The 26,589-nt window shown below is 43.8% G+C and overlaps 1 protein-coding gene across 1 annotated transcript in view; it reads left to right on the forward strand.

Annotated features, from left to right (window-relative positions):
- ZNF652 (zinc finger protein 652) overlaps positions 1-26,589 on the forward strand; it is a 55,889-nt gene that overhangs the window by 22,347 nt on the left and 6,953 nt on the right. The window contains exons 2-5 of the mRNA XM_080825926.1: positions 17,113-18,291; positions 20,982-21,129; positions 21,478-21,593; positions 22,038-22,182. Of these exons, the coding sequence (XP_080682052.1) occupies positions 17,383-18,291; positions 20,982-21,129; positions 21,478-21,593; positions 22,038-22,182 (1,318 nt within the window). The 5' untranslated portion in view covers positions 17,113-17,382. The remainder of the gene's footprint in view (positions 1-17,112; positions 18,292-20,981; positions 21,130-21,477; positions 21,594-22,037; positions 22,183-26,589) is intronic.

Genomic DNA, 26,589 nt, shown 5'->3' on the forward strand with positions numbered 1-26,589 from the left:
TCTAGTTTGCATCTTAAATGTGACTGTATCAAGTAGGAGGCTTTCATTTTCAACTGATAGGAAATCCAATTCAAAATAATCTCAAAATAGAGAAAATGTATCATTACAAGTAGCAAGAAGCCTCAGTCTAGGATTGGTTAAAGTCTGGTTTAATGACATCATCAAGGACCCACGTTCTTTCCACCTTTCTCCTCTGCCGTCTTGGAGATGTCTGCTTTGTCCTTTGGCCATCTCCCATCCTGTGTGCAAGATGGCGCCTCCATTCTAGGCATCATATCCAGACAAGACGGCATCCAGCAGGGGGTGGTTATTGCTTTCTTTTGCCTTTTAAGAGTTTGGGAGTCTTTCTCAGAAGCCTCCCAGCTGACTTCCATGTAAATCTCACTAACCAAAACTTGGTCATGGGTCTGCCTCTACACCAATCACTGGCAATGGGAATATGGACATGTAAACAATTGTTATACAAAATAGAATGAATAATGATACTAGAGGTAGTAGTTACAAATACAGGAGAAGTAACAGGGCTGGGAATTTCAGGAAGAATAAGTAGTGTTTGAACTGAATAATGAAAAATTAGGTTCACTTGTTGGGGAGGGAGATAAGGGCATTCTTGGCTGATGGGGCAGGACACACTAATGACCAGCATAGAGAAATTCTAGGATGCTCAGGGAACTCTTGAGTAGACCCTAACGCTGGTACATAGGGTTTGTGGGGGGATGTGGAAGGTCATGAGAGTAGAGAGGTAAGGTGAGGGGTCTAACCTTGAAGGAGGTTTGACAATTTTTTGGCAGTGGTTGTCACTGTAAAGGAATTTTAGCAGTATTTAGCAAAAGGCTTCTCTAGCCACTGTGCAAAAGAGATGTTCTCTTTGAATTTGAGGCTGATTGTCTTATTTATATTTTTCATTTCGCCTCTCCCACCTGTGTTTTCCTCTTAGCTGTAGGAATGGAAATTCAAATTGTGTACATCATCTTTATTCTAGTTTTTTTCTTTATCCATCACATCTAATAAGCAAATTCTGTTGACTTCTCCTTTTTGGCCCATCTTGGTGTTGCATGTTTTTCTCCGCCCTGCAATCAGAGCCCTCCATTTTTTTTTAAGATTATTTATTTATTTATTTGACAGAGAAAGATCACAGGTAGGCAGAGAGGCAGGCAGAGAGAGAGAGAAGCAGGCTCCCCGCTGAGCAGAGAGCCCGATGTGGGGCTCGATACCAGGACCCCGAGATCATGACCTGAGCCGACGGCAGCGGCTTAACCCACTGAGCCACCCAGGTGCCCCATAAGAGCCCTCTATTTTCTGTCCCTACTCTGTATTTACAACGCTATCACCTCCTAATCCCCAGCCGGACTCCTTTGGCTAGGCCTTTGTCTTCATCAACCCCCAGAATATATTCTGCTTATCCCTGATGACAGCTTCACTCACAGAGCCCTCTCCTCCACCAGCCTTTTAATTTCCTCTCTGCCTTTTCAGATCCCTCCCATTTGTTAGGACCTAGCTCAGCTCTCATGCCCTGCACAGGGCCTTCCATAGCCCATGCATCCGACATCTTTCTTGCCCTTTTAAATAATCGTATGGCACCTTTAAAAGAAATAGCATTTGTTTTATTTGGCAATTGTGACTTATTTTTTCTGTATTGTTGCTTGCTCTCCAAACACATTTTAAGCTTGCGAAGATTAAGGCCAACACAGTAATTATTTGAAGGAATGAGTAGTTAATATCTTCTTATATTAGATTCTTGGTGCTTTGTATGTAGGTGATAGTCAAAGCTTATGAATAAAAAGTAGAGTGTGCGAATCGGACAGAAAATGCTTCATGGGGTCCCCTGGGTGGCACATTCAGGTAAACATCGACTCTTGGTTTTGGCTCAGGTCATGATCTCAGGGTCATGAGATCAAGCTCTGCATGGAGCTCCATGGTCAGTGCTGAGTCTGCGTGAGACTCTCTCCCTCTCCCCCTTCCCTGACTCTCTTTCTCTTTCTCTGAAATAAATAAATTTCTAAAAATGGTTAATGTATAAACCCCTTTTAACTGTAAATGTCACCTTTATAATCAGAAAAAAATCAAAGGCTATTTCTCTGGAGGAAAAAAGAAGATCTGGGCTTTCATAAATAAACCTTGTGTTTGAATAAAAGGGTTAGTGAACAGAGTCTAGTCACTTCCAAGACTGTGAGATGCTGGATGTACGGTCGTGTGAGATTCATAACTGTAACTCAGTGCGGTGAGCGTCACAGCCCCAGCCCTAGTCACCCACTTCTCTGTGCTCAGCTCTATTTCCAAAAGGGAGAGAGGATCCATTGGGTCCGTTTGCCAGCATCCAGTGTGGAGCACCTCTACCGAGTAAAGTTGTGCTCAGTGCCATCACTTTTGCCTTTAATTTTGACGTAGTTGTGGCATGGTCACCTGGTCTTATTTCTTTCAGCTTGAAAGGTATGTTTAAAAAAAAGGGGGGGTGCCTGGGTGGCTCAGTGGGTTAAAGCCTCTGCCTTCGGCTCAGGTCATGATCCCAGGGTCCTGGTATCGAGCCCCGCATCGGGCTCTCTGCTCAGCAGGGAGCGTGCTTCCCTCTCTCCCTCTCTGCCTGCCTCTCTGCCTACTTGTGATCTCTGTCAAGTAAATAAATATAAATCTTTAAAAAAAAAAAAAGGACCATTAAAAAAAGGAAAAGGCAGTAATGGATATTGGCCAGTATCTGAGGCTTCATGGATTTCTTCCACATCCTGTTGGGCATCTTGCCTTAAATGCTTTCTTACTAAGGCAAAGGACTGAATAGAATCATCCAAGGAATGGTGTTAAGTGTGGTCATGTCTCTCCCCCCAAAGGAAGTGTGGTGGACCCAGTTCTGGAAAAACTGTTTCTGGAAAAACCTAACCCATACCATGGGTAAGGTTGTGGGCTTGATCTCATTTGTATCATATTTATTTTAAGACCATACATAATATATTCCCTTAATCCGGGCATCCCCAACCTGAGATTCATAAGCTGATTTTAAAGATTTTATTTATTTATTTGAGAGAGAGAGCAAGCACGAGCAGGGGGAGGGGCAAAGGGAGAGGGAGAAACAGACTCCCCACTGAGCAGGGAGCCCGACACAGGGCTCAATCCCAGGACCCTGAGATCATTACCTAAGCCAGAGGCGGACACTTAACTGACTGAGCTCCCCAGGCACCCCAGTAAGCTCATTTTAATGTTCAAAAGTCAGATCGAAATTACGGTAAAGCTGGACAGTCTAACCAAAAAGTTAGATGGCTGTTTGTTTTTTTTTAATATTTGGTTAGTAAGAAATAAAAAAGTATGATCTAAATGCAAATTCTGAGACAATATTTTAAAAGCAGTGCTCCCTGGGAACGTGACAGGGGAGCGGGGGCTGGAGAGGGGAGTGTATGACAGCCCTTCTTGTTGAAAAGGTTGGGAAGGACTGTGTGACAGTAGGTGAGCGGATGAATTCAGCAAAAGAATGAAAACAAATAACACAAACAGTAAATGTCAGTGCTGGAAGGGAGCCCCTGAACTGTATGGGTGCAGAAACCCAGGGCTGGCAGGGTGACAGAGCCTGGCCAGCGGTGCAGAGGAGCCTGACTTGCCATGTGGAGCACAGTCGCCATCCGGCTCAGTGTCTCTCTATCCCTGCTATTAGAGCCCAGCTCTGAGTTTCTGGCCTGCCTCACCATCCAGTAATGTCATTTTTATGTAAACTATCATAATTTTCAGATAATCTTATTTTTTCAGACCACCTTGAGACTGTTAGTGTCCGGATGGCCAATTTTGTTTTCTCTGTTTTTATTGAGATAGAATTCATCTACCACATAACTCGCATTTTTAAAATGTACAGTTCTGTAGTTTTTAGTATATTCACAGGGTTGTGCAACCACCACCAGTGTCTAATTCCAAAACATGTTTATTCCCCCGAAAAGAAACCTGGAATCCATTAGCCGTCCTTTCCTGCCTACCCCTGTCTCCATGCATTTGCTTATTCAGACCATTTCATAGAAATGGAAGCATACAACATGTAGCCTTTTGGGTCTGGCTTTTCTCATTTAGCATAATGTTTTCAGGATTCACCCATGTAAATGTTGTACTCTGTACCAGTACTTCATTCCTTTTTTTGATAATATTCTGTTGTATGGATACACATTTTACTCATGCATTCCATTTGGGGCCATTATGAGTAATGCTGTGAACATCTATATGCAAGTTTTTGTATGAACATTTATTTTCAGTTCTCTTGAGCATGTACCTAAGAGTGAAATCGCTGGGTCATATGGTAACTCTATGTTTAACTTTTTGAGGAACTGTCACACTGTTTTCCACAGCGGCTGCACCAGTTCATATTCCCATCAGCAGTGCACAAGGGTTCCTTTTTCTCCACGTCGCTGCCAACACTTGTTGTTTCCTGTGTTTTTGATTTTAGTGCTTTTGACAGGTGTGAGGTGATCTCTCATTGTGGTTTTGATTTGCATTTCCCTGATGATGTGTGATGTTGAGCATCTTTTCGTGTGTCTTTTTAGCCCATTTCATTCTATATATTTATTTATAGGGCAGGAAAGAGAAAGAGTGAATGGGGGGGCAGAGGGAGAGGGAGAGAGAGAATATTAATCAGGCTCCATGCTAAGTGCAGAGCCCAATGCCGGGCTCGATTTCACAACCCTGAGATCATGCATGACCTGAGCTGAAATCAAGAGTTGGACATTTAAGGGACTGAGCCAACTGGGCGGCTCTGCCCATTTCATTTTTCAAACTTACTTTCCCTTCCCTATCTTTTGCTTTTTTTCATCTTCATTACGTCATGTTCACTATGGAAAAATGGGTGCAACAAACCCTAAAGTTACATAAATCTCTGCTCTGCCACCCATAATTTGTAACTTCTTTAAGAAAGAGTTTCTCAAATAAGAAGGAGAAAGGAGCCAGCAGTGAACCCCTCCCCCAACTACTGGGAGCTTTGCCTGTTATCAGATTGTATCAGTGTGGGTATTGTTATTCTAGTTTTACAGGGGGAAACTAGGTGAAATCAATTGCCTTGTCCAATGTCTTAGACCTGGTTAATTAATATATTGGGGTTCATACAAGATCTTTTATTTTACATTTAATGTTATTCATTACTGTTTTCTCATTCAACTGTTAATTCACTTGTGATCATGGGTATGCTGTAGAGATTGAGAGGAAGGAGGATAGGAAGAGGAGAAAAACTTAATTTATAAACGTCATCTAAATATACATTACAAATTAGAAAGAACAAAATCTACTCTCTGATATGAGGTCTTAGCTTGGGGCTTGGGGATCCCTAAAGGTTCCTTGGATGGGTTTCTGGAAATAGGCAGACTCCTTGAAATTGCATGTAAAATTTTGTGTGTTCATTTTTCTGGGGGAGAAGATTTTTAATTTTCCAAAGATTCTCAAAAGTTCAAGAATTGCTGCTGAGAAGAGTAACATACAGACTTATGGGAAGGAAAAGGCGGGCGATGTGTTAGCATTTGTTCTTTCCCATTGGCCGTATTTTGGGTGGGTTATGGTTTGGGTTAAACCTTCTCATCTGCTGTCACATATTTTTGCTGGTTGAAGACTCTCTTATTTAAACTTTTTTCCCAAGTGTTAATTTTTTTTTAAAGATTTTATTTATTTATTTGAGAGAGCACGAGGGCATGAGCAGGAGGAGAGACAGAGGGAGAAGGAGAAGCAGACTCCCTCCTTAGCAGGGAGCCAGACTCCGGGCTCGGTTCCAGGACCCTGGGATCGTGACCTGAGTGGAAGTCAGAAGCTTAACTGACTGAGCCACCCAGGGACCCTCCAAGTGTTAATTTTTGAAGTGTAAAAAATTTTCTGTTAATTAGAAAACAGTAACAGTCTTTTGGTAGGTCTAATATGTAAATTATAGCATCCTGATGTTGTTTACATGTCTGAAATATTTGTGATTTTTATTTCTGTAAAATATAAGAAGGTAATGAGGGCCTTTCTCAGTTATTGTCATTTTCTGAATGAATTTTTTATTCATATTCATGATGATCTTGTCAATTGCCATATAGATAGGCCTCTCCTAATGGCTTACATTATAGGTATCCACAGTGTGAAGAAAGATTCACAAGGCCTTTTAAGTCTCCGTTTTTTTTTTTGCTTGTTTTTGTTTGTTTGTTTGTTTTTAAGATTTTATTTACTTGACAGAGATCACAAGTAGGCAGAGAGGCAGGCAGAGAGAGAGAGGAAGGGAAGTAGGCTCCCCGCTGAGCAGAGAGCCTGACGCGGGGCTCAATCCCAGGACCCTGAGATCATGACCTGAGCTGAAGGCAGAGGCTTTAACCCACTGAGCCACCCAGGCGCCCCTAGTCTCCGGTTTTTCTTAATAAAAGTAGTGAGCAAAGTATCACTAAATAATGATCAGGGCACTCACGTAGATAGCCATTCTGAAAACAGACTAGTGCATTAACTAGTTGCATTCCATAAAGCAACTTCGGTCAAGGCCAGACTGAGACTTTCCAAGATTATGTATCTCGTGAGTATGTTCTGACTGTTTTTAAGGGCATAGAATTTCATCTGAGCATTCCTGCAGCCAGGACCTTGTCAAATTTTAATGGAAAAGATAGCAGTAATACAAAATTCTTACTCTTTTAAAAAGAACTCCTTTGTTTAAATTATATTCTCCTATCTGTAGATGACGTTTGTGAATTGAATGATGGAAAGGTGTTCTGCATATACTGCGTGATCATCGAGGCCCAGCAGTGTAGCCTACTTAAGTATTTGATTTCTTCTTTGGCCCTAGGGCATTAGGGGTGAAAGTTAAGGTTGCTTAAGCCACTGCGATGAGTAATGTGTATTCGTTTTTATTGTCTTCTATGGAAATGTGGGGACTGTTGATGCTTGAAGGTAATTAGGTAGTACCTTAGGAGGAGTATCTCTTTGTCCTCTTCTTCCTAGCTTCTCCTATGTATTAGTGAGGAAACACAATGGCAGTCTCATTTAAATGCATGTGTAAAAAAAACTACAGTGGAATTCTATTTTTATAATAGCTTTGTCTAAAACTGAAGGTGACAGGCATTTCTCAGTTCCATTTCTTATAGATAATGGATTAGATGGACTGCTTTAAAAAATAATTGTTGTATGAAATTGTATTAAGTGAGATTGCATTGAAATTAGTTGTATTTTTCAGCTATATAAAGTATAGGCATCTGAGAACATTTTATAATATTTATCTAAAATATGGTACAGTGATGTGTGTCATCTGAGGTTTTGCTTGCTGTAGAGTTGACTCCCACGTGTTGTGTTGGTAGCTTTTCTAGTGCAACCCACGTTGATTTTGTGCTCACCCTTGGGAACGAAGGATGGTTTATGCTACTGATCTTGTGACACAACTTTTCTCGCAGTAAATTTTGTATCTGTGCTTGCACTTTACACCCCGAGTTTAAAGTCCACAGATTTTATTTAGGTTTCATCCGTTGAAAACTAACAATTTTGTTGCAAGAAAATGAACAGAAACATAATTTAAATCTTTACTTGGTCAGACTGGTTACTGTGAAACACAAAGTGCCGATGAGTCACTCTGGAAACTGAAAAGTATCCATGTGAATTTCATTTAAGATTTATTTATTTATGAGAGAGAGAGAGAGAGAACGAACACAGCAGGGGCCAAGCAGAGGGACAAACTGGGTCCCTGCTGATGGCGGAGCCCAACGGAGGGCTCCATCCCAGGACCCCAAGATCATGAGCTGAACCACAGTCAGATGCTTAACCAACTGGGCCACCCAGGCGCCCCCCCCCCCCACCTTGTGAATTAATCCAACATTCCAGGCGTTGTGGAGGTGGGCATTCACTAGCTAAGGTTAAAACTTAAACCCTTGAACCCTAGTCTAGAATTTTTTTACTTTGTGTCATTAGAGATATTTTTCTGTTCAAGGCCTCAGTAGCTCGTTTGAAGTAGTTGTTATTTACTATGCTAGCTCAATAGAAGACGGTTGATAAACTAGGACAAGGAGTTAAAAAACCAGAATTCCAGCCCTAACTCCAACACTTAACCAGCAATGACAGGGGCAAAGTTAACAAACTGAGCCTCAGCTTTGAAATAGGAACAGTCCCAAGTCTTTGTAGGGCGGTGATGCTTAAGCGAGATAAACAAAACCCCATGTGGTTTCATTCCTGTCTTTTTCATGTTGAGTTTCTTGCATGCAACTTGCCTACTTCCCTTCTCCATCTCTCTGACTTCTGCTTGTCCTTCAAAACCAGCTCCATCCAGCTTTATCTCATCTGTGAAACTTCCTCTGATAGCTCTGCCACCTTTTACACCAGTCTTCCGTTCTCCTTTTTCTGCCCTGCGTCTGTACCTGGTATGTAGAGGCGAGTGTGTTTAATGAAGAAACATAACAGTGCTCTTGTGAGCATTTATACTTATCAGTCATTTAATCCCAGTAACATACCATGAGGCAGACACAATTATTATCCCCATTTTACAGATGCAGAAAATGAGGCGTAGAGAGCTTAAATAATTCGCCCAAGGCCACTTAGCTCTGGTACGTGTCTGAGCCAGATTTCCAGGGCAGGTGGTCCGGCTCCAGTGTGTGCCCTTCACCCCTGGGCTGTACTCTTCAGTAGTGGTCCTGACTACGCTGTGCTGTGATTGCTGGTTTTCATGTCTGCCTCTCTCGTTAGACCTGTGCACACCTAGATGGCTCCATCTCCTACAATGCCGAACACATAGTAGGCACTTAATAAATGTTTAACCGATGTGTGGTAGATATGCTCTGTGCAGACTGCATGGCATCATGTAAATGTAAATTATTACCACCACTGCCATATGTACTTGGCACATCGGAGAGTACGGTTTACTGAGCTTCCGGTTTGGCAGTTGGTTTTCTTGGCTCCCACTTTTCAACTTGGCAGACTGAGTACAGATCGGTAAAATTTAAGGGTTGACATTACCAGAACTTGGGCTGAAAAATGAACTATAGTTATTGGTCCCACTGTTAAGCCTGTTTGGTTGCACATTCTTTGCCAGAATAATATAGCTCGTTTTCTTTTTTTTTTTTTTTAAAGATTTTATTTATTTATTTATTTGACAGATGGAGATCACAAGTAGGCAGAGAGGCAGGTGGGGGGAGGGGGGGAGCAGGCTCCCCGCTGAGCAGAGAGCCCGATGCGGGGCTCGATCCCAGGATGCTGGGATCATGACCTAAGCCAAAGGCAGAGGCCTTAACCCACTGAGCCACCCAGGCACCCCTATAGCTCGTTTTCTATACAAGAACGAGATCAGAGAGGTCTGAGTGATTCTTACTGTACTTGTTAAAATAACGGAGCAGTTTAGGATCTTAAGTAGTCAGACTTCCAGTGCTGGTATCTTGAAAGTGGTCTTACTCTTAGAGGCTCTTTTTAAGAAAAAGACAAGGACACAGTGAGATTTCATTCATTTCAGACAAGAAGAACTTGCTGTATTAAGAAAAAACTTAGGGGTGCCTGGGTGGCTCAGTTGGTTAAGTGTCTGCCTCTCGCTCAGGTCATGATCCCGGGGTCCTGGGACCAAGTTCTGCATCCGGCTCCCTGCTCAGTGGGGGGTCTGCTTCTCCCTCTCCGTCCACCTCTCCTCCTCTCAAATAAATAAATAAAATCTTAAAAAAAAAAAGTTAGGGGCACCCGGGTACCTCAGTTGGTTAAGTGGTTGACTCTTGATTTCAGCTCAGGTCATGATCGCAGGATCCTGGGATCTAGCCCCAGGTCAGGCTCCGCACTCTACAGGGAATCTGCTTGAAGATTTTCTCTCACCTTTTCCCTCTGCCCCTCATGCCCCACTCACTCACTCTCTTTCTCTCTCTCAAATAAATCTTAAAAAAAATTAAGCTTTTAATGTGGATATGAGTTTTAAACTCCTTAATTACTAGGTAGAGAAGTAAAATAATCATTTCAAAAGGAACACATTCTTTTTTCTTTAAGATTTTATTTTATTTGACACAGAGATCACACGTAGGCAGAGAGGCAGGCAGAGAGAGGAAGGGGGAAGCAGGCACCCCGCTGAGCAGAGAGCCCGATGTGGGGCTCAATCCCAGGACCCTGGGATCATGACCTGAGCCAAAGGCAGAGGCTTAACCCACTGAGCCACCCAGGTGCCCCAAGGAACACATTCTTTTTAAAAAATTTTTTAAATTAGGGTGCTGGCGGGGCTCAGTTGTTAAGCATCTGCCTTCAGCTCAGTGGTCATGATCCCAGGGTCCTGGGATTGAACCCTGCATCAGGCTCCCTGCTCGGTGGGAAGTCTGATATCTCTCTGTCAAATAAATAAATAATCTTTTTAAAAAATTTTATTATAGGGCGCCTGGGTGGCTCAATGGGTTAAGCCGCTGCCTTCGGCTCAGGTCATGATCTCAGGGTCCTGGGATCAAGTCCCGAATCGGGCTCTCTGCTCAGCAGGGAGCCTGCTTCCCTCTCTCTCTGCCTGCCTCTCTGTCTACTTGTAATCTCTGTCAAATAAATAAATAAAATCTTTAAAAAAAATTTTATTATAATTCAGATATTTAAATTTTTGTCTTTGTCAGTACTGATAGAATATTTAGTATAAAATGGTTTGTGCTGATTTTATCTTAATTCCCAGTATTATCTTCCCTACTTCAATTTTTTTTACTTATTTTTAATTTATTTCATCTTGTTTGTATGTTTACTTTATTACATGTAATATAATACACATATATACATTTGTCCTTCACGCTTTTCTGAAATACACTGTCCTTCACAGACTTTTCCCAATTTCTCCAACTAGATGTGATTTTTCTCTTCTGAACTTTCAGATTTCTACTTTTTTTTTACTTGAGTGTATAGTAGTTGTTAAATAGTGACTGTCCAAAGACTTTGAGGTTAGTTGTTACTTGCAAATGTGTCACTAACATACTTTCTTAATAAGAAAGAAGTGAATAGGGGTGCCTTGGTGCCTCAGTGGGTTAGGCCTCTGCCTTCAGCTCAGGTCATGGTCTCAGGGTCCTGGGATCGAGCCCCGCATCGGCCTCTCTGCTCGGCGGGGAGCCTGCTTCCTCCTCTCTCTCTGCCTGCCTCTCTGCCTACTTGCGATCTCTCTCTCTGTGTCAAATAAATAAATAAAATCTTTTAAAAAAAAGTTACTCAAAAAAAAGAAAAAGAAAGAAGTGAGTAGCCTTCCGCAAAAGCTGTAAAGCTTTGAGTAAAGTATCAAGCCATTATTATCACAGACCTAGTTGTCATCCTGCCCATTCTTCCTAGTGGATCTTTTTGGGGGGATTTTTGCCAATATGCACTTCTCTTTCCCTCCTTGCTCCTTTCCCTCTCTTGGTAGTTGTACTTCTGGCCTGATCCTCATGGACAGTTGTGCACTTTGGAAACCTTTGCCCTCAGCAGGACCGTAGTCTGGCCGTGCACAAGTATTTCGAGCTTGGGAAACAGCCTGGTGGAAGTGGGATGAGCATAGGCAGCAGAGTGATACGCTTTACAGAGCTGTCCTTTGAACGGGAGGAGACTCACCCCAAATACAATCTTCTTAACATACGAGGAGGATGTATAGGTATATTTTAATAGAAAGAAAACTGCTGGACTTGTCAAAAATTAACTGTTAAAATGTTGCAGGGAGCAAAGTTGTTTTTCTTTTAAGACAAATGTAAATACACATTCTGGAAGACTGTGTAAACTTATTTGTCCACGTTGGGAAGAAAAATGGCATGAGAAAGAAGCGCTTTCTGGAAGTTGTACTTTATTACTATCTATAATATGCTATTATATTTTCTAGTTTTTTTCTTTTTTTAAATTTGCTTATTTATTTTAAAGATTTTATCTATTAATTTGAGAGAGAGAGAGAGAGAGAGAGAGAGAGAGCATGAGCAGAGGGAAGGGCAGAGGGAGAAGCAGACTCCCTGCTCAGCAAGGAGCCCAACACGGGGCTCAATCCCAGAACCCTGGGATCATGACCTGAGCCGAAGTCAGAAGCTTAACCAACTGAGCCACCCACGCGCCCCTAATTTTTTTCTTAAGATTATATTTTCTTCCCAGTAGCTGGTCAGGCATGTAGAGTGCCAGGCCTGGTCGCTTCTCAATTTGTATAGCCCTTAACAAACATGCCAATTTTTTCCCAAGTTGTATAACGTTAATTATAGCAAGCCACTAAGGAATGACCTGCTTCGGTTTGGAATTTATTTTAAGAAGCAGGAGAAAATGATCTCTAAGAACTTAATGCCAAAGAGAAATGAATTTGAACAACTTCAGATATCAGTGAGGGTTATTTCTTATTTGCTGCTTCTGTCTACTTTCAGGTTCTTTGAGCTCTGTGTATTCACCTAGAGGGTACTCTGAAAAAGGAAGTTAAGATGAGCAGTAATAAGTAAGTTAGAACTGAGGGTACACATTAAGAGTTGGATAATGAAACATGGAACGTTCTGATTTCCCTAACGTGCTTTTGGTTTTGTACAGGTTACTCGATTGTGCTCTTAGGAGATAGTTTAAATCTTCTGGAAGGAGAGTAAAGGAAGATTATCATCAAAACTGAGATAAGGGAAAAGGTGCCAAGATGGAATGAAGAAAGTAGAATGTGGACAGAAAGCCTATGTGTGTTTCAAAGTGAACAGTTAGACTACATGTCCTATCGTGACCGTGTGGTTTGTCGATGTCTCCGTGAGTTTCCCTGATTGTGACAGTGGGGAGACACCAGTCTCAGGTTTATATGGGAAGGCATATATATGTGCATCATTTAAAATAGAATAAAGTGCTCTAACTGCAATTTTTTTAAAGAAAGAATAGTATTATTTTCTAACTTATTTTTTTTTTACTTTTTTTTTTTAAAGATCTTATTTATTTATTTGACAGACAAAGATCACAAGTAGGCAGAGAGGCAGGCAGAGAGAGAAGGAAGCAGGCTCCCTGCAGAGCAGAGAGCCCGATGCGGGGCTCGATCCCAGGACCCTGGGATCGTGACCTGAGCCGAAAGCAGAGGCGCCCAACCAGGCGCCCCTATTTTCTAACTTATTAAGCAGAGAATTCCCCTGTGAATTGAGCCTTTTTTACTTAGTAATTTTTAAACTTTTTTTAACTTTTTCTTACTTTTCTCTTTTTAACGTTTCACTTAGTAATGCTGTGTGTGCTGTCTAGCTGAGGACTGAGAGAGCTGACACATGTACTATGTATGCATGTACATATTCATGAAGAACCCCGTTAGCTAGATGATACTGGGGTGACAAATCACTCCCCAGTCCTGGGGCTTGCATCAGTGGTTCATGAAGCAGGTGAACCAGCCACTACTTGTGTTAAAGGAAGGTACAGAAATGGGATGTTCAGCTTTTTTCTCCCAGTCTTCATGTATTGCTAAGGCTGTCTTGTTCATTGTGAGAAAGCTTTCTCTTAATCCCTCTAAACATTAACTTGTAGGAGGAAATCTCATATTAACCAATGGGACTTTGCTGTTACACTGACATCATTTCCCTATTTCCTAATAGCATTTGGACTAATTCACATTAGAGAAATGGGCTTTGTAGCCAAATACACTAAGAAACTGCTTTGGTGAGAGAACCTCCTCATGTCTCTTTGAGAAAAGCTACTTTACTGCGCGCCGCCTTAATCCACTGGGCGGTTTTTACCCGTGGCTGCGGAAGCACTTCTTCAGCTGGGTCATGCCTCAGGACCAAATTCTAGTCGCATTTGTAGCTCCAAACCTTCTCTATTTTTATTAAGCATCTGCTTCTAAGCTCTACAAATTGCTAACTTTCTGAACTCCTTTAATCCTGATTATTTACCGATCAGTTCTTTTCTGAATTCGTCTTTTTCGTGTAATGATTTGTCAGATACAGCCAATAGTAACCAACACCCTGCCTTCACAGTGCATTTTCCTGTTAGAGCCACGAGCTCTCTAGCTTCTGAGAGAAATAGGTGATAGTCTCCCCGAGAATTTCACCGCTGCTGTCCTGTTAGCCTCCTTTACCCGTTTTCTGGCCCCTTTTCACCAGCTCTTAAGCCTTTGCCATGTGTTTGAGTTTTCTGGATGAGGCAACACCCACTTCTGGGTTCTGTCTGTATCAGCTAGGAGAGGCCAGTACTAACCAACATAAGATCTCAGAGGTTTTAAAAACACACTCTGGGTAAAATTAAATGAAAAAGAAAAAAAATCCACTGTACTGCACATAGCCCATAGGTCATTTTTGTCACTCTGGGACCTGGGTGGAGAGCAGTGACAGCAGTTGTCATCTGGAAGATGGGTGGTCCATGTCTCAGAGGGAAGAGAGCCAGAGGGTCTCATTGGTGAGAAGATGCCGTGTCCTGTGCGCCCCTCCTGCTCAGGAGGTACTCCGGTCCAGAAGTAGTCACACGGCCCCACCCAGCTGCGGGGAGGGGACAGGGTCAGAACACGCAGTCCTGCCACGTGCCCCAAAGGCTAAGAGCCCAGAGGTCTTTGGGAAGAACACATTCATTATGACCACAGAGGATTTCCCCTCAATTATTTTTCTTTGTCTTCCTGCTTTTTGTTTAATTCCTAGCTTTTGCTGGTTAATTGAATTTTACTGTCTTTCCTCCCTTGCTTAATTTGAGATAATTAATGTGAGTAAGTTTAATGGTATTTGTAGTAGTTTAGATTAGTTCCATGGGTCAGAAGTTTTGGCACAGGCAAAAATAAGGCTAAGCAGAATTGAAAGCCACTGAGATCTTCCTACTGAAAGTGTGAGGTGGGAAATTTTGATATGTGCAGAAAGATACATGGTTATAGGGACAACTAAGTTTAAGTTATTTTTGAGGGTCATTTGCCAGAGTAGCAATAGACCATGAGCTGTGGAGTCAGGCAGGCCTGGGTTGGGCACTGCTTCTGTCATTTAATAGATATGTAATATCAGACAAATTATTTAGCCTCTTAGAGGCATGAGTTTCTTATTTATAAATACAAATAAGTACAAATATATCTGCAGATGTCAAGTAAAGCATGGCGGCGTTTATCACCAGGACTTTCTGAACTTTCACTGAAATGAAAGTATAAAATCACTTCTTAATTTTTCTATTTTTAATTTTTTAAAAAAATTTTATTTGTCAGAGAGCGAGCATGCAGGCAGGGGGAGCAGCAGGCAGAGGGAGAAGCAGACTCCCCATGGAGCAAGGAGTCTGATGTGGGACTTGATCCCACAACACTGAGATCATGACCTGAACCTAAGGCAGACGTTTAATCCACTGAGGCACCCAGGCACCCCTATTTTTTATTTTTTTTTAATTTTTAATTTATTTTTTATAAGGAGGAGGTAGAAGTAGGGGAAAGGGTAGGGGAGAGAGAGAGAAAGAGAATCCCAAGCAGGCTCCACACATAGCACGGAGCCTGACACTTGGTCTCTTGACCCTGAGATCATGGCCCGACCCAAAACCAAGAGTTGGACGCTCAACCCACTGAGCTACCCAGGTTCCCCAAATCACTTTTTTAAAAGGGCAAATCCATAAGGATGAAGAAAACAGAAGATAGTAACGAGGAATGACAAAGTATTTGTGGGCCACATATTAGAGTCGTCATAATGTAAGAATAAGTATTGACTTAACAAAAAGCTATGATAGAACTATCGCAGGAGGATGGAGGGAGGACTTGGGACAATCAGGTGAGGAAAAACTAGCGGGAGACAAGCAGTAACATCTTAAAATGAAAAAACTCAAGTTAGGAATATGGAAGGAGGGGGCGCCTGGGTGGCTCAGTCAGCTAAGCCTCTGCCTTCAGCTCAGGTCATGATCCCAAGGTCCTGGGATGGAGCCCCGCATTGGGAATCCCTGCTCAGCAGAGGGTCTGCTTCTCCCTCTCCCTCTCCCTCTGCTTCTCCCCGCTGTTTTGTGCACTTTTTCTCACTCTCTCTTTCTCTGTCAAATAAATAAAAATCTTAAAAAAAAAAAAAAAAACCGTGGAAGGAAATACTGGGGAGGAGGAGCTAAAGTAGTTGAACATTTTCATCTCTGGGCCACGGGATCAGATAGGATGGAGGCGGCAGAGGGCTACTCTCCTTGTTACAGACCTTGCCGGGTACGTGACTTGGACAACGATGTGCGCTTTGCTTTCTTTTTTAGTGATTACTTTGGTAAAAAATAAATAAAAATCAAAAATGAGCTTAAAAACCTGTTAAATAGGACTAAGGAGAGGCCCCTTTGCCTGCTGGTGCATGTGGCAGGCCCTCAGTGAGTGCTGGTTGCCTTCCTTCTGTGGGCTGGACGGGGGAGGTGCTCGCAGCGCTAGTCATGACTCAGGGATGAGGTCTTTGGCCAAACAGCAATGTGAGCCGCGGCATAAAGCAAGTTAGGCACCGTTCTCTCTCTCTCTCTCTCTCTCTCTCTTTTTTTTTTTATTTAATGGATGGTTTCATTTTTCTTGGAACCGTATCAACCTGATGGTTACTGTTTCTTAGAATTTATTAGACTTCTGTGCAACTGACACATGAAGAATTTCCCGGCTATTGAGTGGATTTAGCGAGCCACGCATGGGACACACTTAAAAATACTTAGCAGCTTTGAAATTACTCTGATGAACCTGAACCCAGTAATATCTATAATAATACTTTCCCCGAGATTACACATTACTTCAGGCCACGGACAATCTCTGTCTCTTCTGTAGTTACGTCAACTAGCTGTTGTGTCTCCCTGGTCCACAGTGCCTAGCTCACGGCCAGCTTGGTTCTTTGAGCCCTAACTGGTGGACAGTGGTGACTGATGTTGAAAACAAAGCCAGCCAGCGGAAAGCTCTTGCGTGTATCACCTAGGACACCTGTTTAGATGACAGGACTATAGACTTCCTGTGGACAGAGACCACATATTCTGCCATATCAGCGCGTCCCGTAGCCTCTAGCATAATGAATGCCACGCGACAGTACCTGTCCGTTTTGTCATCAGATTCGTACCGAACACCTACGAAGTGCTTGGCACTGTGCTAAGCTCTAAGGGTGGCTCAGTGTGCAGGACAGGCAGACTCCTGCTGTCTTGCAGTCTACACTCTGACAAAATGGTGTTGAATGTAGTAAACCAGCAGCGCGGTAAAACAATGGTCCATGCTGAACCATTTAAGCAAGGATCAGGAATTGCCTCTGTGAAGAGTTGCGTCCTTTTCAGCCATGTCATATGATGTACGTGCATGCTGTGGGAAGGAAATCGTGGTATCTGACCTTTTTTCCTCTTTGCTTTGCTTTGTAGATAAGATGGTCCAAGTCATCTGCAGCTCTCCTCAAAAGAAAAGTCACTAGTGCTCCGCTCTTGCAGTCATACCAAACCTTCTGACTTACGCTTTGGTGCTGCCTCACTGGAAGAATTGCATACAGCCTCCAGGAACACCTTTTTTTTTTTTTTTCTTCTCCATTTGAGTGATTCTTTGTGGATGGAAAAAGATTGGAGTCTTAATAATTACCCTGTTTTGAAGCGATTTCTCTACAGTCTGAACTGCGTCCTCCCTCGGGCCCCTGACCCATGAGCCACACAACCAGCTCTCGGCAGGGGCTGGGGGACAGCTGCGCCGTGCCTGCAGCAGGAATGGCACAGGAAGACAGCCGTCGTGCTCCAGTGCCGCCTACCTTTTATCATGGTGCCAACCAAGAACTTGACCTGTCCACCAAAGTGTACAAAAGGGAGTCAGGAAGTCCTTACTCGGTGTTAGTGGACACCAAGATGAGCACGCCCCATCTCCACGAAGCAGAGGAACAGCCGTATTTCAGGGAGCCAAGGGCAGTGTCTGACGTGCGTGCTGTCAAAGAAGACCGGGAGAATTCTGATGACACGGAAGAGGAGGAGGAGGAGGAGGAGGAAGTCTCTTACAAAAGGGAGCAGATCATAGTGGAGGTAAACCTTAATAATCAAACATTAAATGTATCTAAAGGGGAAAAGGGTGTCTCTTCTCAGTCCAAAGAGACTCCTGTTCTTAAGACAAGCAGTGAGGAGGAGGAGGAGGAGAGTGAGGAAGAGGCCACCGATGACAGCAATGACTACGGGGAGAACGGAAGGCAGAAGAAGAAGGAGAAGACGGCGGAGAAGGCCAGCGCCACCCAAAGGAGAACCAGGAGAGCCGGCTCCGGGGCTGCGGCGACCACGTCCCCGACTCCGAGGACTACGAGAGGGAGGAGGAAGAGCACAGAGCCGCCCAAGCGTAAGAAGCGGGCGGCCAAGGAGCCCAGAGCGCCCGTCCAGAAAGCTAAGTGTGAAGAGAAAGAGACTCTGACCTGTGAGAAGTGCCCCAGGGTGTTTAATACGCGCTGGTACCTGGAGAAGCACATGAACGTTACTCACAGGCGCATGCAGATTTGTGATAAGTGTGGCAAGAAGTTTGTCCTGGAAAGTGAGCTGTCCCTTCACCAGCAAACAGACTGTGAAAAAAATATTCAGGTAGGTTTCACCACCGAGAGGGCAAACTTCCCAGGATAGCACCTGGCTGTTCAGACGCACCAGGCGTCGGCCCAAGAGAATAAATACCGTAGAGGCTGAAGGGACAGTGGTCACCGATGTATCTTTTTTCAGAGCTCCTGCTTTGGGTCTTTTGAAAACCCAGGCTTAACGTTTTCTTTCAAAAGCATGGCATTTACCTGACGCTGGACTAGTGGGAACGCAGGTACATTGGAAGGGGGAGTCTGTCGTAGGTGATTGATGGCTTGGGAGGTAAAGTCAACACCGGCTTTGCACTGAGATTCACTGTCGTGAGACGTGTAATATAGAGTTCATTCTGGCATCTTCTGTGTCAAGGTGGGAGATACTGAGTGAAGGTCAGGAATAGAGAGAGGCCCCCTTCTAGGTCTGAAAGGATGCCAGATTCTAGTGCAGCGGCTGGGGACAAAAACCGTAATGACTCAGACCGGTGAAAATGGAAGATCTCCGGGAGTGAGTTGCTCTTACCAGTGGAGAGATGACAACATTAAATTTATCAAGAGGCTGAGCCCATGGGAGTATGCAAACTTTAAACCGAGGCTGAGCTGGTTGGAAATGTTGCCCACCTGGCGCTAGGGTTACGTAATGCTTCTGTGCAGTATTATTAAGATAACAGAATGTGGTTTTCAAACCAGGCTGATGTCTCGAAAGGACTATATTGCAGTAGGGTAAGAGGTGCACTAATTATATGATGTTGAGTGAATTATATTCCATTGAGCTGCGTTGGTTTATACCTGTGAATGCATGTTAATGAATATTCATAAAAGGTAAGTCTGTTACTATCTCCGTAAGATGTGTAAAATACACATGTGTTGTGCCGTATTCAACCCAAACTTCTTTTGAAAAATGCAATTGTTTTGTTTTGGTTTGTTTCTTGGAGTGCGCCTGACCTGGAGTGCTCTCCTTCCTTCTCACTTTACCTCTCGCTTTTCATCAACAGCTGAGATTGTTGCTTTACTTTAAAGAGATTTTTTCAGTATAAATTATGTTTGCTAAAAATTCACCACTTTTTGATTCGTCAGTTGCGACGTGGTCTCTTACATGCTGGGTAATAAAAGAAGACTGAGTCGCGGTGCCCAGACCCTCCAGAAACTCCCGGTCCCTTGCTTGGTTAGGACTTGGTTGTGACAGTTCAGGCCGAGGGGACTGTGGTGCAGTGCTGCACCCTAGGGGTGAGACTGGGGCCCTGATGATGAGAGGGATATCTCCATGTCCATATTGTGGGGGTTGGGGGTTTTTTTGTTTTTTAAAATATTTTATTTATTTATTTGTCAGAGAGAGACACAGCGAGAGAGGGAACACAAGCAGGGGGAGTGGGAGAGAGAGAAGCAGGCTTCCCACTGGGCAAGGAGCTGGACACAGGGCCCGATCCCTGGACCCTGGGATCATGACCTGAGCCAAAGGCAGCTGCTTAACAGCTGAGCCACCCAGGCGCCCCGGTTTTTGTTTTTGTTTTTTAAACTTAAATTTGCTTTATTAAGTTACAGAAAGAAAACATTTAATACATCCTCATTCTGTGACTTTCCTCACTGTTGCTCCCTATAAGGCACTTTAGCTCACATTCAGATTTTGTGGATTCTGCTGAAAGAGCTCCCTTTACATTCCTGAAGAATACTGCTTTGTTCATACATATTTGGCTGCTTATGATCCTGGTGATCCAGTAACAAGGAAAAACTGAAACCCTGCCTGCTGGTAGGGGTAGGTCTGTCCTCTCGAGCAGGTCCAACCAGAGGCTGATTTTTTTTTTTTCACTCTTCTCAGAGTCCTTGTTTCCTGAAGTGACTGATGTTCAGAGATTTTTATTTCCCGTGAATAACTTATTCCCCTAAATATCTCCAAGTCGGTGGTTACCCAGAACTTTCTAGTATCATTTTGCTTTAACCAGAAGTACTTTATTTTGATACACTTTATGCCTGATATCCCAGACTATTACTGATTCATAATACAAGGAACTCTAGGCACTGTTGCGTGTGTTTCCTGTAGATGCGAGGACAGAAGATCTGGGGCTGGCTACCAGGGAAGGGGAGGATGACACTGATGGCTGAGAAGTTACAGGAAATTCTGCCAGAGGGATGTGTTCCATAGAGTAAATTAGATATGGGAAAATATAATAAAATCTCAATAATGCACATTAAGGAAAGCTTCAAATGCATTCTTTAAGGTACAGAAACATTGTTCTACTTCCACAGATCTATAACTATTAGTATGTGTTTTATCTCGCTTTTATTTGTGCTCGTTTAAAATTAGTTTGTATTCCCTGGTGAACACCTGTTAACTGCATAGTGACCTGTGTAGAGGAGGCAGCTGCTCTGGGTAATCCATTTATTTTTAAAAACTTGGTTCTTCTCCACGGGTACTGTATTAATTTGATGAAAGCAATCAAGTCTTTTACATTAGCAGAACTTTCCATTTCTTTTTTGTCTTACTTTTGGCCGTTGTTTTCGTACTCCCAGAGCGTCTCTAAAAGATGCGTCTTGGAAAATAGAACGTACAGATGTTGGTGTTGGCATCTGGACTCCTCGGAGGACTGGCATCCGTTTGGATTCGGGCCTCGTGCTGCGAATCGCAAGCACGCCCATTTCGTCAGCCAGTAGGCAGCGATGGCTTTCTGCAAGCCCCTGTAAATAAAGATTATTTCTATTTATCCTGCTCAGTGTGTTTCCTGTAACAAATCATTCAAGAAACTCTGGTCCCTTCATGAGCACATCAAGATCGTCCATGGATATGCAGAAAAGAAGTTTTCCTGTGAAATTTGTGAGAAGAAATTCTATACCATGGCTCATGTGCGGAAACACATGGTTGGTAAGTTTCTTCTGCTGCTTTTCTCTCACACCTGTAATTTGTCCTTGTTCTTTGGTGTGTTTTATGCTTCAGATGGGGCAGGATCTGAGAAAGGGCCTTCCCTTAACCCGTTCCAACTTGTCCAAACTAACTGCGGCTTGTCCTCCGTCCGCACCACCGACTGGCCCGGGACAGGTTCCTTTCCAACCTCGTTATTTCTGTTTCTCTTCAGAACGTTGCTATTAAGGCCTCACAGGTTAAAGTGTAGAAAGTCCAGATGGCATAAGTCCCCTGCAGTGGGACATGAGTCTTTCCCGGCTTGGGCTTTTCAGGGGCCTTATTCTGAGTACGGTACATTCTGTGTTGCAGCACACACGAAAGACATGCCATTTACATGCGAAACCTGTGGAAAATCGTTCAAACGCAGCATGTCTCTCAAGGTGCACTCCTTGCAGCATTCTGGAGAGAAGCCCTTCAGATGCGAGGTAAGGAGCACTGCCCCCCCAGGCCCGGGGCAAGCTCATGTATTTGTGGCGAGCAGTGCGGGAGAGACGTGCATAGGACAGGCGTGAGGCCCTCCAGACGCGCGTTCCGAGCGCCCTATGTCCCCTCACTGCCAGGTAGAGGAGGGTCATCGTTACCACGCCATCAACCCTCTCAGACGAGCTCGAGCCCAGGAGAGACACACAAGGAGTTACTCTCCTTCCCTCAGGAATCCGAAGAAGTTGGGTGTGACTGCAGTGCTAATTATTGGGGGAAATTCCCCTTTTACGAATAACCAGGCAGCAGAAAGAGAGCAGAGCCAGAGCTGCCGCAGCAGGTTCTGTTTGAAGGATGAAAGAGAAGCCTGATCTCGGAGGCTTTGTAGGGGGGGCTCCAGGGAAGCTGCTGTGCTTGGCCCTCAGGAGTCCCCCCTGTGTCCCGTGCAGAACTGTGACGAGAGGTTCCAGTACAAGTACCAGCTGCGCTCCCACATGAGCATCCACATCGGCCACAAGCAGTTCATGTGCCAGTGGTGTGGCAAGGACTTCAACATGAAGCAGTACTTCGATGAGCACATGAAGACACACACTGGTAAGAATCTGGGGGTGGCGCCACCAGGTCTCTAGCACTTGTCCACCATCGTCTGTGAGTCTGTTCGCGTGAAAACTGAAAGCACAAACATGCGTTCTAAGGGCAAATTCGACTTGAAGTAAACCTGGTGTATAAAAATCCAGATTGACTAGCCTGAAATATTGGGCTTTCATCCCTCTGTTCATTTAAAAAAAAAAAAAGGATTATTTGTGAGTGCCTTTTAACTGGGGGGTCCCTTCTAGACGCTGGATCCTTTTCTTAGGGCCCAGGATCTCCTAAAATTGTGTGCCCCTTGTTTTGTGTATGTGCACTGTGCACGATGCATGTGGGTTTTTTTTTTTTTTTTGCATGTGGTATTTTTTAAAGGAAAGGCTTCTGGACCTCTCAGAGCTGAAGGACACTGATGGCTTTAAACAGAATACCCTCTCAGTGTGCTTAAAGTTTGAGCGGATTGGATTTCCCCCACATTACCACTTTTCCAGAACAACTCCCGTCAGATGAAGTTAAATCACATTTTAACCATTTTGTGTTTCTAGGGGGTTCTGCTTCCTAGCGTGGATGGGGCCCTTGTAAGCATTTGGCTGCCCAGCTTGCAGGGACCCGGCTGAGGTAGTAGCGCCGCCCACGCCGCCCGCCCCCCCATCCCCCACCCCGGGGCAAACACAGCATCGTTGCATCTCAGCCTTGACTTGGTGTTCTGGGCTTAGCTGTCTTGGTACAAATGGAACAGTACGACCCGTTTTCAGGTTTCTGAGTAAAATCTAATCACAGGATTCTACATAGTGTCAGTCCGCAGAGTGGCAGAGCGAGAAAGAACCATAGGAGGTGAGCATGCTTAGCCCTTGCTAGTCTTTGCTCAGCCAGAGGTGAGAAGACTGTGCCTTGGCTGGATCGCTCTGGTTCCCATTTTTCTGTTGAAGTCCAGAGAAAAGTGCCTGCCTGGTGGGCTTCTTTCCCATTCAGAGCAGAGCACCCTCCGATTTTAAGGATTCCTATAGATGAAGAGTCATGAGAGGAGCTCAGTGAAATCAACTACACCCTAAAGGGTAATAAGAACTCGGAAGCCTAAGTGGATGGACAGCAGGATATAGCAGAGTAATTAACAAATTCTCCTCTTATAACTTGGTGGCTCTTGGACAGGCTTTTAGTTCCGAGTCGCTTTTAGGATTCAGTTTTTTGTTGTAAAGCAGGAAGCTGTGGAACTAGGTGAAAAATAAGCTGTTCTGAAGGCAAGTTGTGTCGCTTTCACACATGATGCTTGGGACGCAGTGGGCGCCCCCGAGGTGTTGGCCGCATCAGGAAACTGGAAGGAACCAGGAGCCCTGACACCCCTGTCCCGCCCTCCTCTTCTCTGCGCCTCTCCTGGGCAGCTTTCTCCCGGTTGCCTCTTCTGTCCTTCTGCCTTTCTTTCTCTTCCTTCGTTCCCCTTCGTCCTTCTCTCTGTAGACCCTGAAATGGCCATAATGTGAAACCAGAGTATCTTATGACTGACGTGTTTATTGAATAAAAATATTTTTTTTAAGATTTTATTTATTTGTCAGAGAGAGAGAGAGAGAGAGAGCAGAACACAGGCAGACAGAGTGGCAGGCAGAGGCTGAGGGAGAAGCAAGGAGAAGCAGGCTCCCCGCCTGCTTCTTGAGCAAGGAGCCCGATGTGGGACTCGATCCCAGGATGCTGGGATCATGACCTGAGCCGAAGGCAGCTGTTTAACCAACTGAGCCACCCAGGTGTCCCAGTGTTGAATAAAATTTTATATTAAATATTCTTCTTTGACCAAATAGGCAAGCTCAGCATTTCCTATTTCTTCCAAAGAAATAGAGCCTCCTAACATCCTTCTCATTAAGAGAGTAGTACATACTTACTAAAAAATATATTAGAAAATGTGAAAGTTAATAACAAAAATGATCATCACTGAAAGATCATTACTGTTAACAGCATACATTTTAAGAAAATTCCGTAGTTTCTTAAGACATATAAATAGATACTATACATAAATGTTTATTAATGTATATAGACATAAAACAAAAATTGGGTCTTTATTGTAACTGGCTTTTCCTTTTGACTGTATTTTGTCATTAATGGCAATATCATTTCAGTGGTTGTATAATATTCCTTCTGGTAAATTTGCTATAATAATAGCCATCGTTTATCATACACATATATGCCAGGCCCTACCTTAAGTGCTTTACATACGTTACCTCCTACAGTCAACATCACCTTTATAATAGTCCTGTACAGTAAAGGACGTTGTTTCCACTTTATAAATCCAGTTCTCTACTGGACATTCAGATGATTCCTGTTTCCAGTTTTTCTACTGTTATAAATAATACTGGATAAACAGCTTTGTGGTTAACACATCCATGATGATTCACTTAGGATGAATTCCTGGAAATGGGATTATTAGGGCAAGGAGAGGTGCACGTTTTTACAACTTGGTTGTATATATTGCAAAATAGCCATCCACATACACTCTTACCAGCTGAGCACGAAAGCACCCATCTCCCCAACCCTTTCCAATGCTAAATAATAGCCTTGCTGGTTTGCTAGGTGGGAAATGGCTTCTTACTGTGTTCGTTGGCATTTAATTCATTACTAAGTGAGATCGGACATTCTCTCCTGCGCTTACTGAGTGTTCGTGTATTTTCCTTCTGGAATCACCTGTGCCTTTTTTGTGTTCACCTTGCCATTACAGTGTTTGGCTTTTTGTTTTGTTTTGTTTCTAATACCTCTTTATATATATTTACATATGCTGGGCCTCGTTCCACACCAGTATTAAGGTACTTTCCCCTGGTTTGTCATCTGCCTTTTCATATTACTCATGATACATTGGGAAAGTGGCCGGCCAGTGGGGTTGGACACACCTGGCTCTCCCATTCACTGCGGCCTCTTTGGGTCTCTGATCCCTTGGTGTTACAGAAGGATGACAGAAGTACATGGGAAAATAGAAAGAGAGGAGTTAGCCCTGAAGAAGAAAAGAGATAGCTCTTTTGAGGCTGGAAGTAACCACTTTTAGGTATTTTTGTTGGCGATGAAGGCCATTGCAGGAACTGCCCTTGGTTGGACTGTTTCTTTGCAGTCAAGGAGAAGTGAGGCAGACCCTATCTAGGGAGGCTGCCCAGCACTCAGCCAGGGTTTCCCAGGACGGTGTGGATGTGGGGTGAGTTCCGCATAGAGTAATTGCTGATTTTCCTCGTACCGGGTACAGCGCTAAGTGCCTGGATGAATTCAGACCTGGTTTTTGCCCTCGAGGAGCTTCTGCTCCAGGGGCAGGGACAGTGATGATAATAACCCTAATCATGATCACAGAAGCACTACAATGCATCGAGTGTCTGCTGTGTGCCAGACACTGCGCTGAGCACTTTCCTTGTTTTTTCAACTTCTTGCAATCGCCTACTACTGTGAGCTTTGTTTATCAGACGAGGAAACTAAGGCTCAGAGATTAAATAACTTATCCAAGGCAGCCTGACTCTAGAACCACATATTTTAATGATTCTGACATAATTTAACGTAGCAAGCATAAAATGGAGGGATATGCAGGACATCCGGAGGGCAGAACGCACCATTCCAGAGTCTGGGTCTCAGCTTCCAGGACGAGGCAGTGCACTCAAGCGATCAGGCTCAGAGGGATCAATGTGTGTTACATCGTCTCAAGGACATATAGATAAAATTGCTGATGGATTAATTTACAGTGAAAAGGCTGAGTGGCAGATGGTTTAGAACTCTTATTTCTTTGGTCAGCATGTTCTTTGCCTGAATAAAAATCTATGTTAGAAGCTAAATTATCATCAGAAGTTTGGAAGGGCCAAGGCATTACAGCAGAGGAAAGTACTTGAGTGATCTTAGTGGTGAGTACCACTCATCCTCAAATCCAAGAAGCCATCCCTCGTGAGACAAACTTAATTTGTACACTGCCGAGGAAATGCTGCCAATAAACACGGCATGCCTTCGAGTGTGAGGCAGATGTCCGTGTCAGAGATGTCGGTATGCCTGGGAACGCATGTCTCAGAATCAACAAATACTGATTTATAAACATTAAGTAAGAGCTTAACTAAATTTGGCTCTTGTAGTGAACAGGACTGAAACGTCCCCAGGTTCATAGGGCTCACAGTCAGGCTGGGTAGACACGCAAGGTTCCCTGAAGAGCCCAGAGCAAGTACATGAAACTAAATGAAGTTGGCTAGAGTTTGGTGGATGGGGGCAGCTGGGCAGGAAGTCCGATGAGACCTGATACTGGAGAGCAGTAAGCAGGTTCCAGGTCACCAAAATAACCTGTAAGCCACGTAAAAAGTCTGGACTTTATTCTAAGGACAGTGGGAAGTTCTTGAATGGTTTTGAGCAGGTTACAACCCGAGTCTGAAAGTTCACCCTGGCTACAGGGTAGAGAGCGGGCCGGAAGGTGGGGAGCAA

The sequence above is a fragment of the Martes martes genome (genome assembly GCF_963455335.1).
Source record: "Martes martes genome assembly, chromosome: 16".
NCBI classification, from domain to species: Eukaryota; Metazoa; Chordata; class Mammalia; order Carnivora; family Mustelidae; genus Martes; species Martes martes.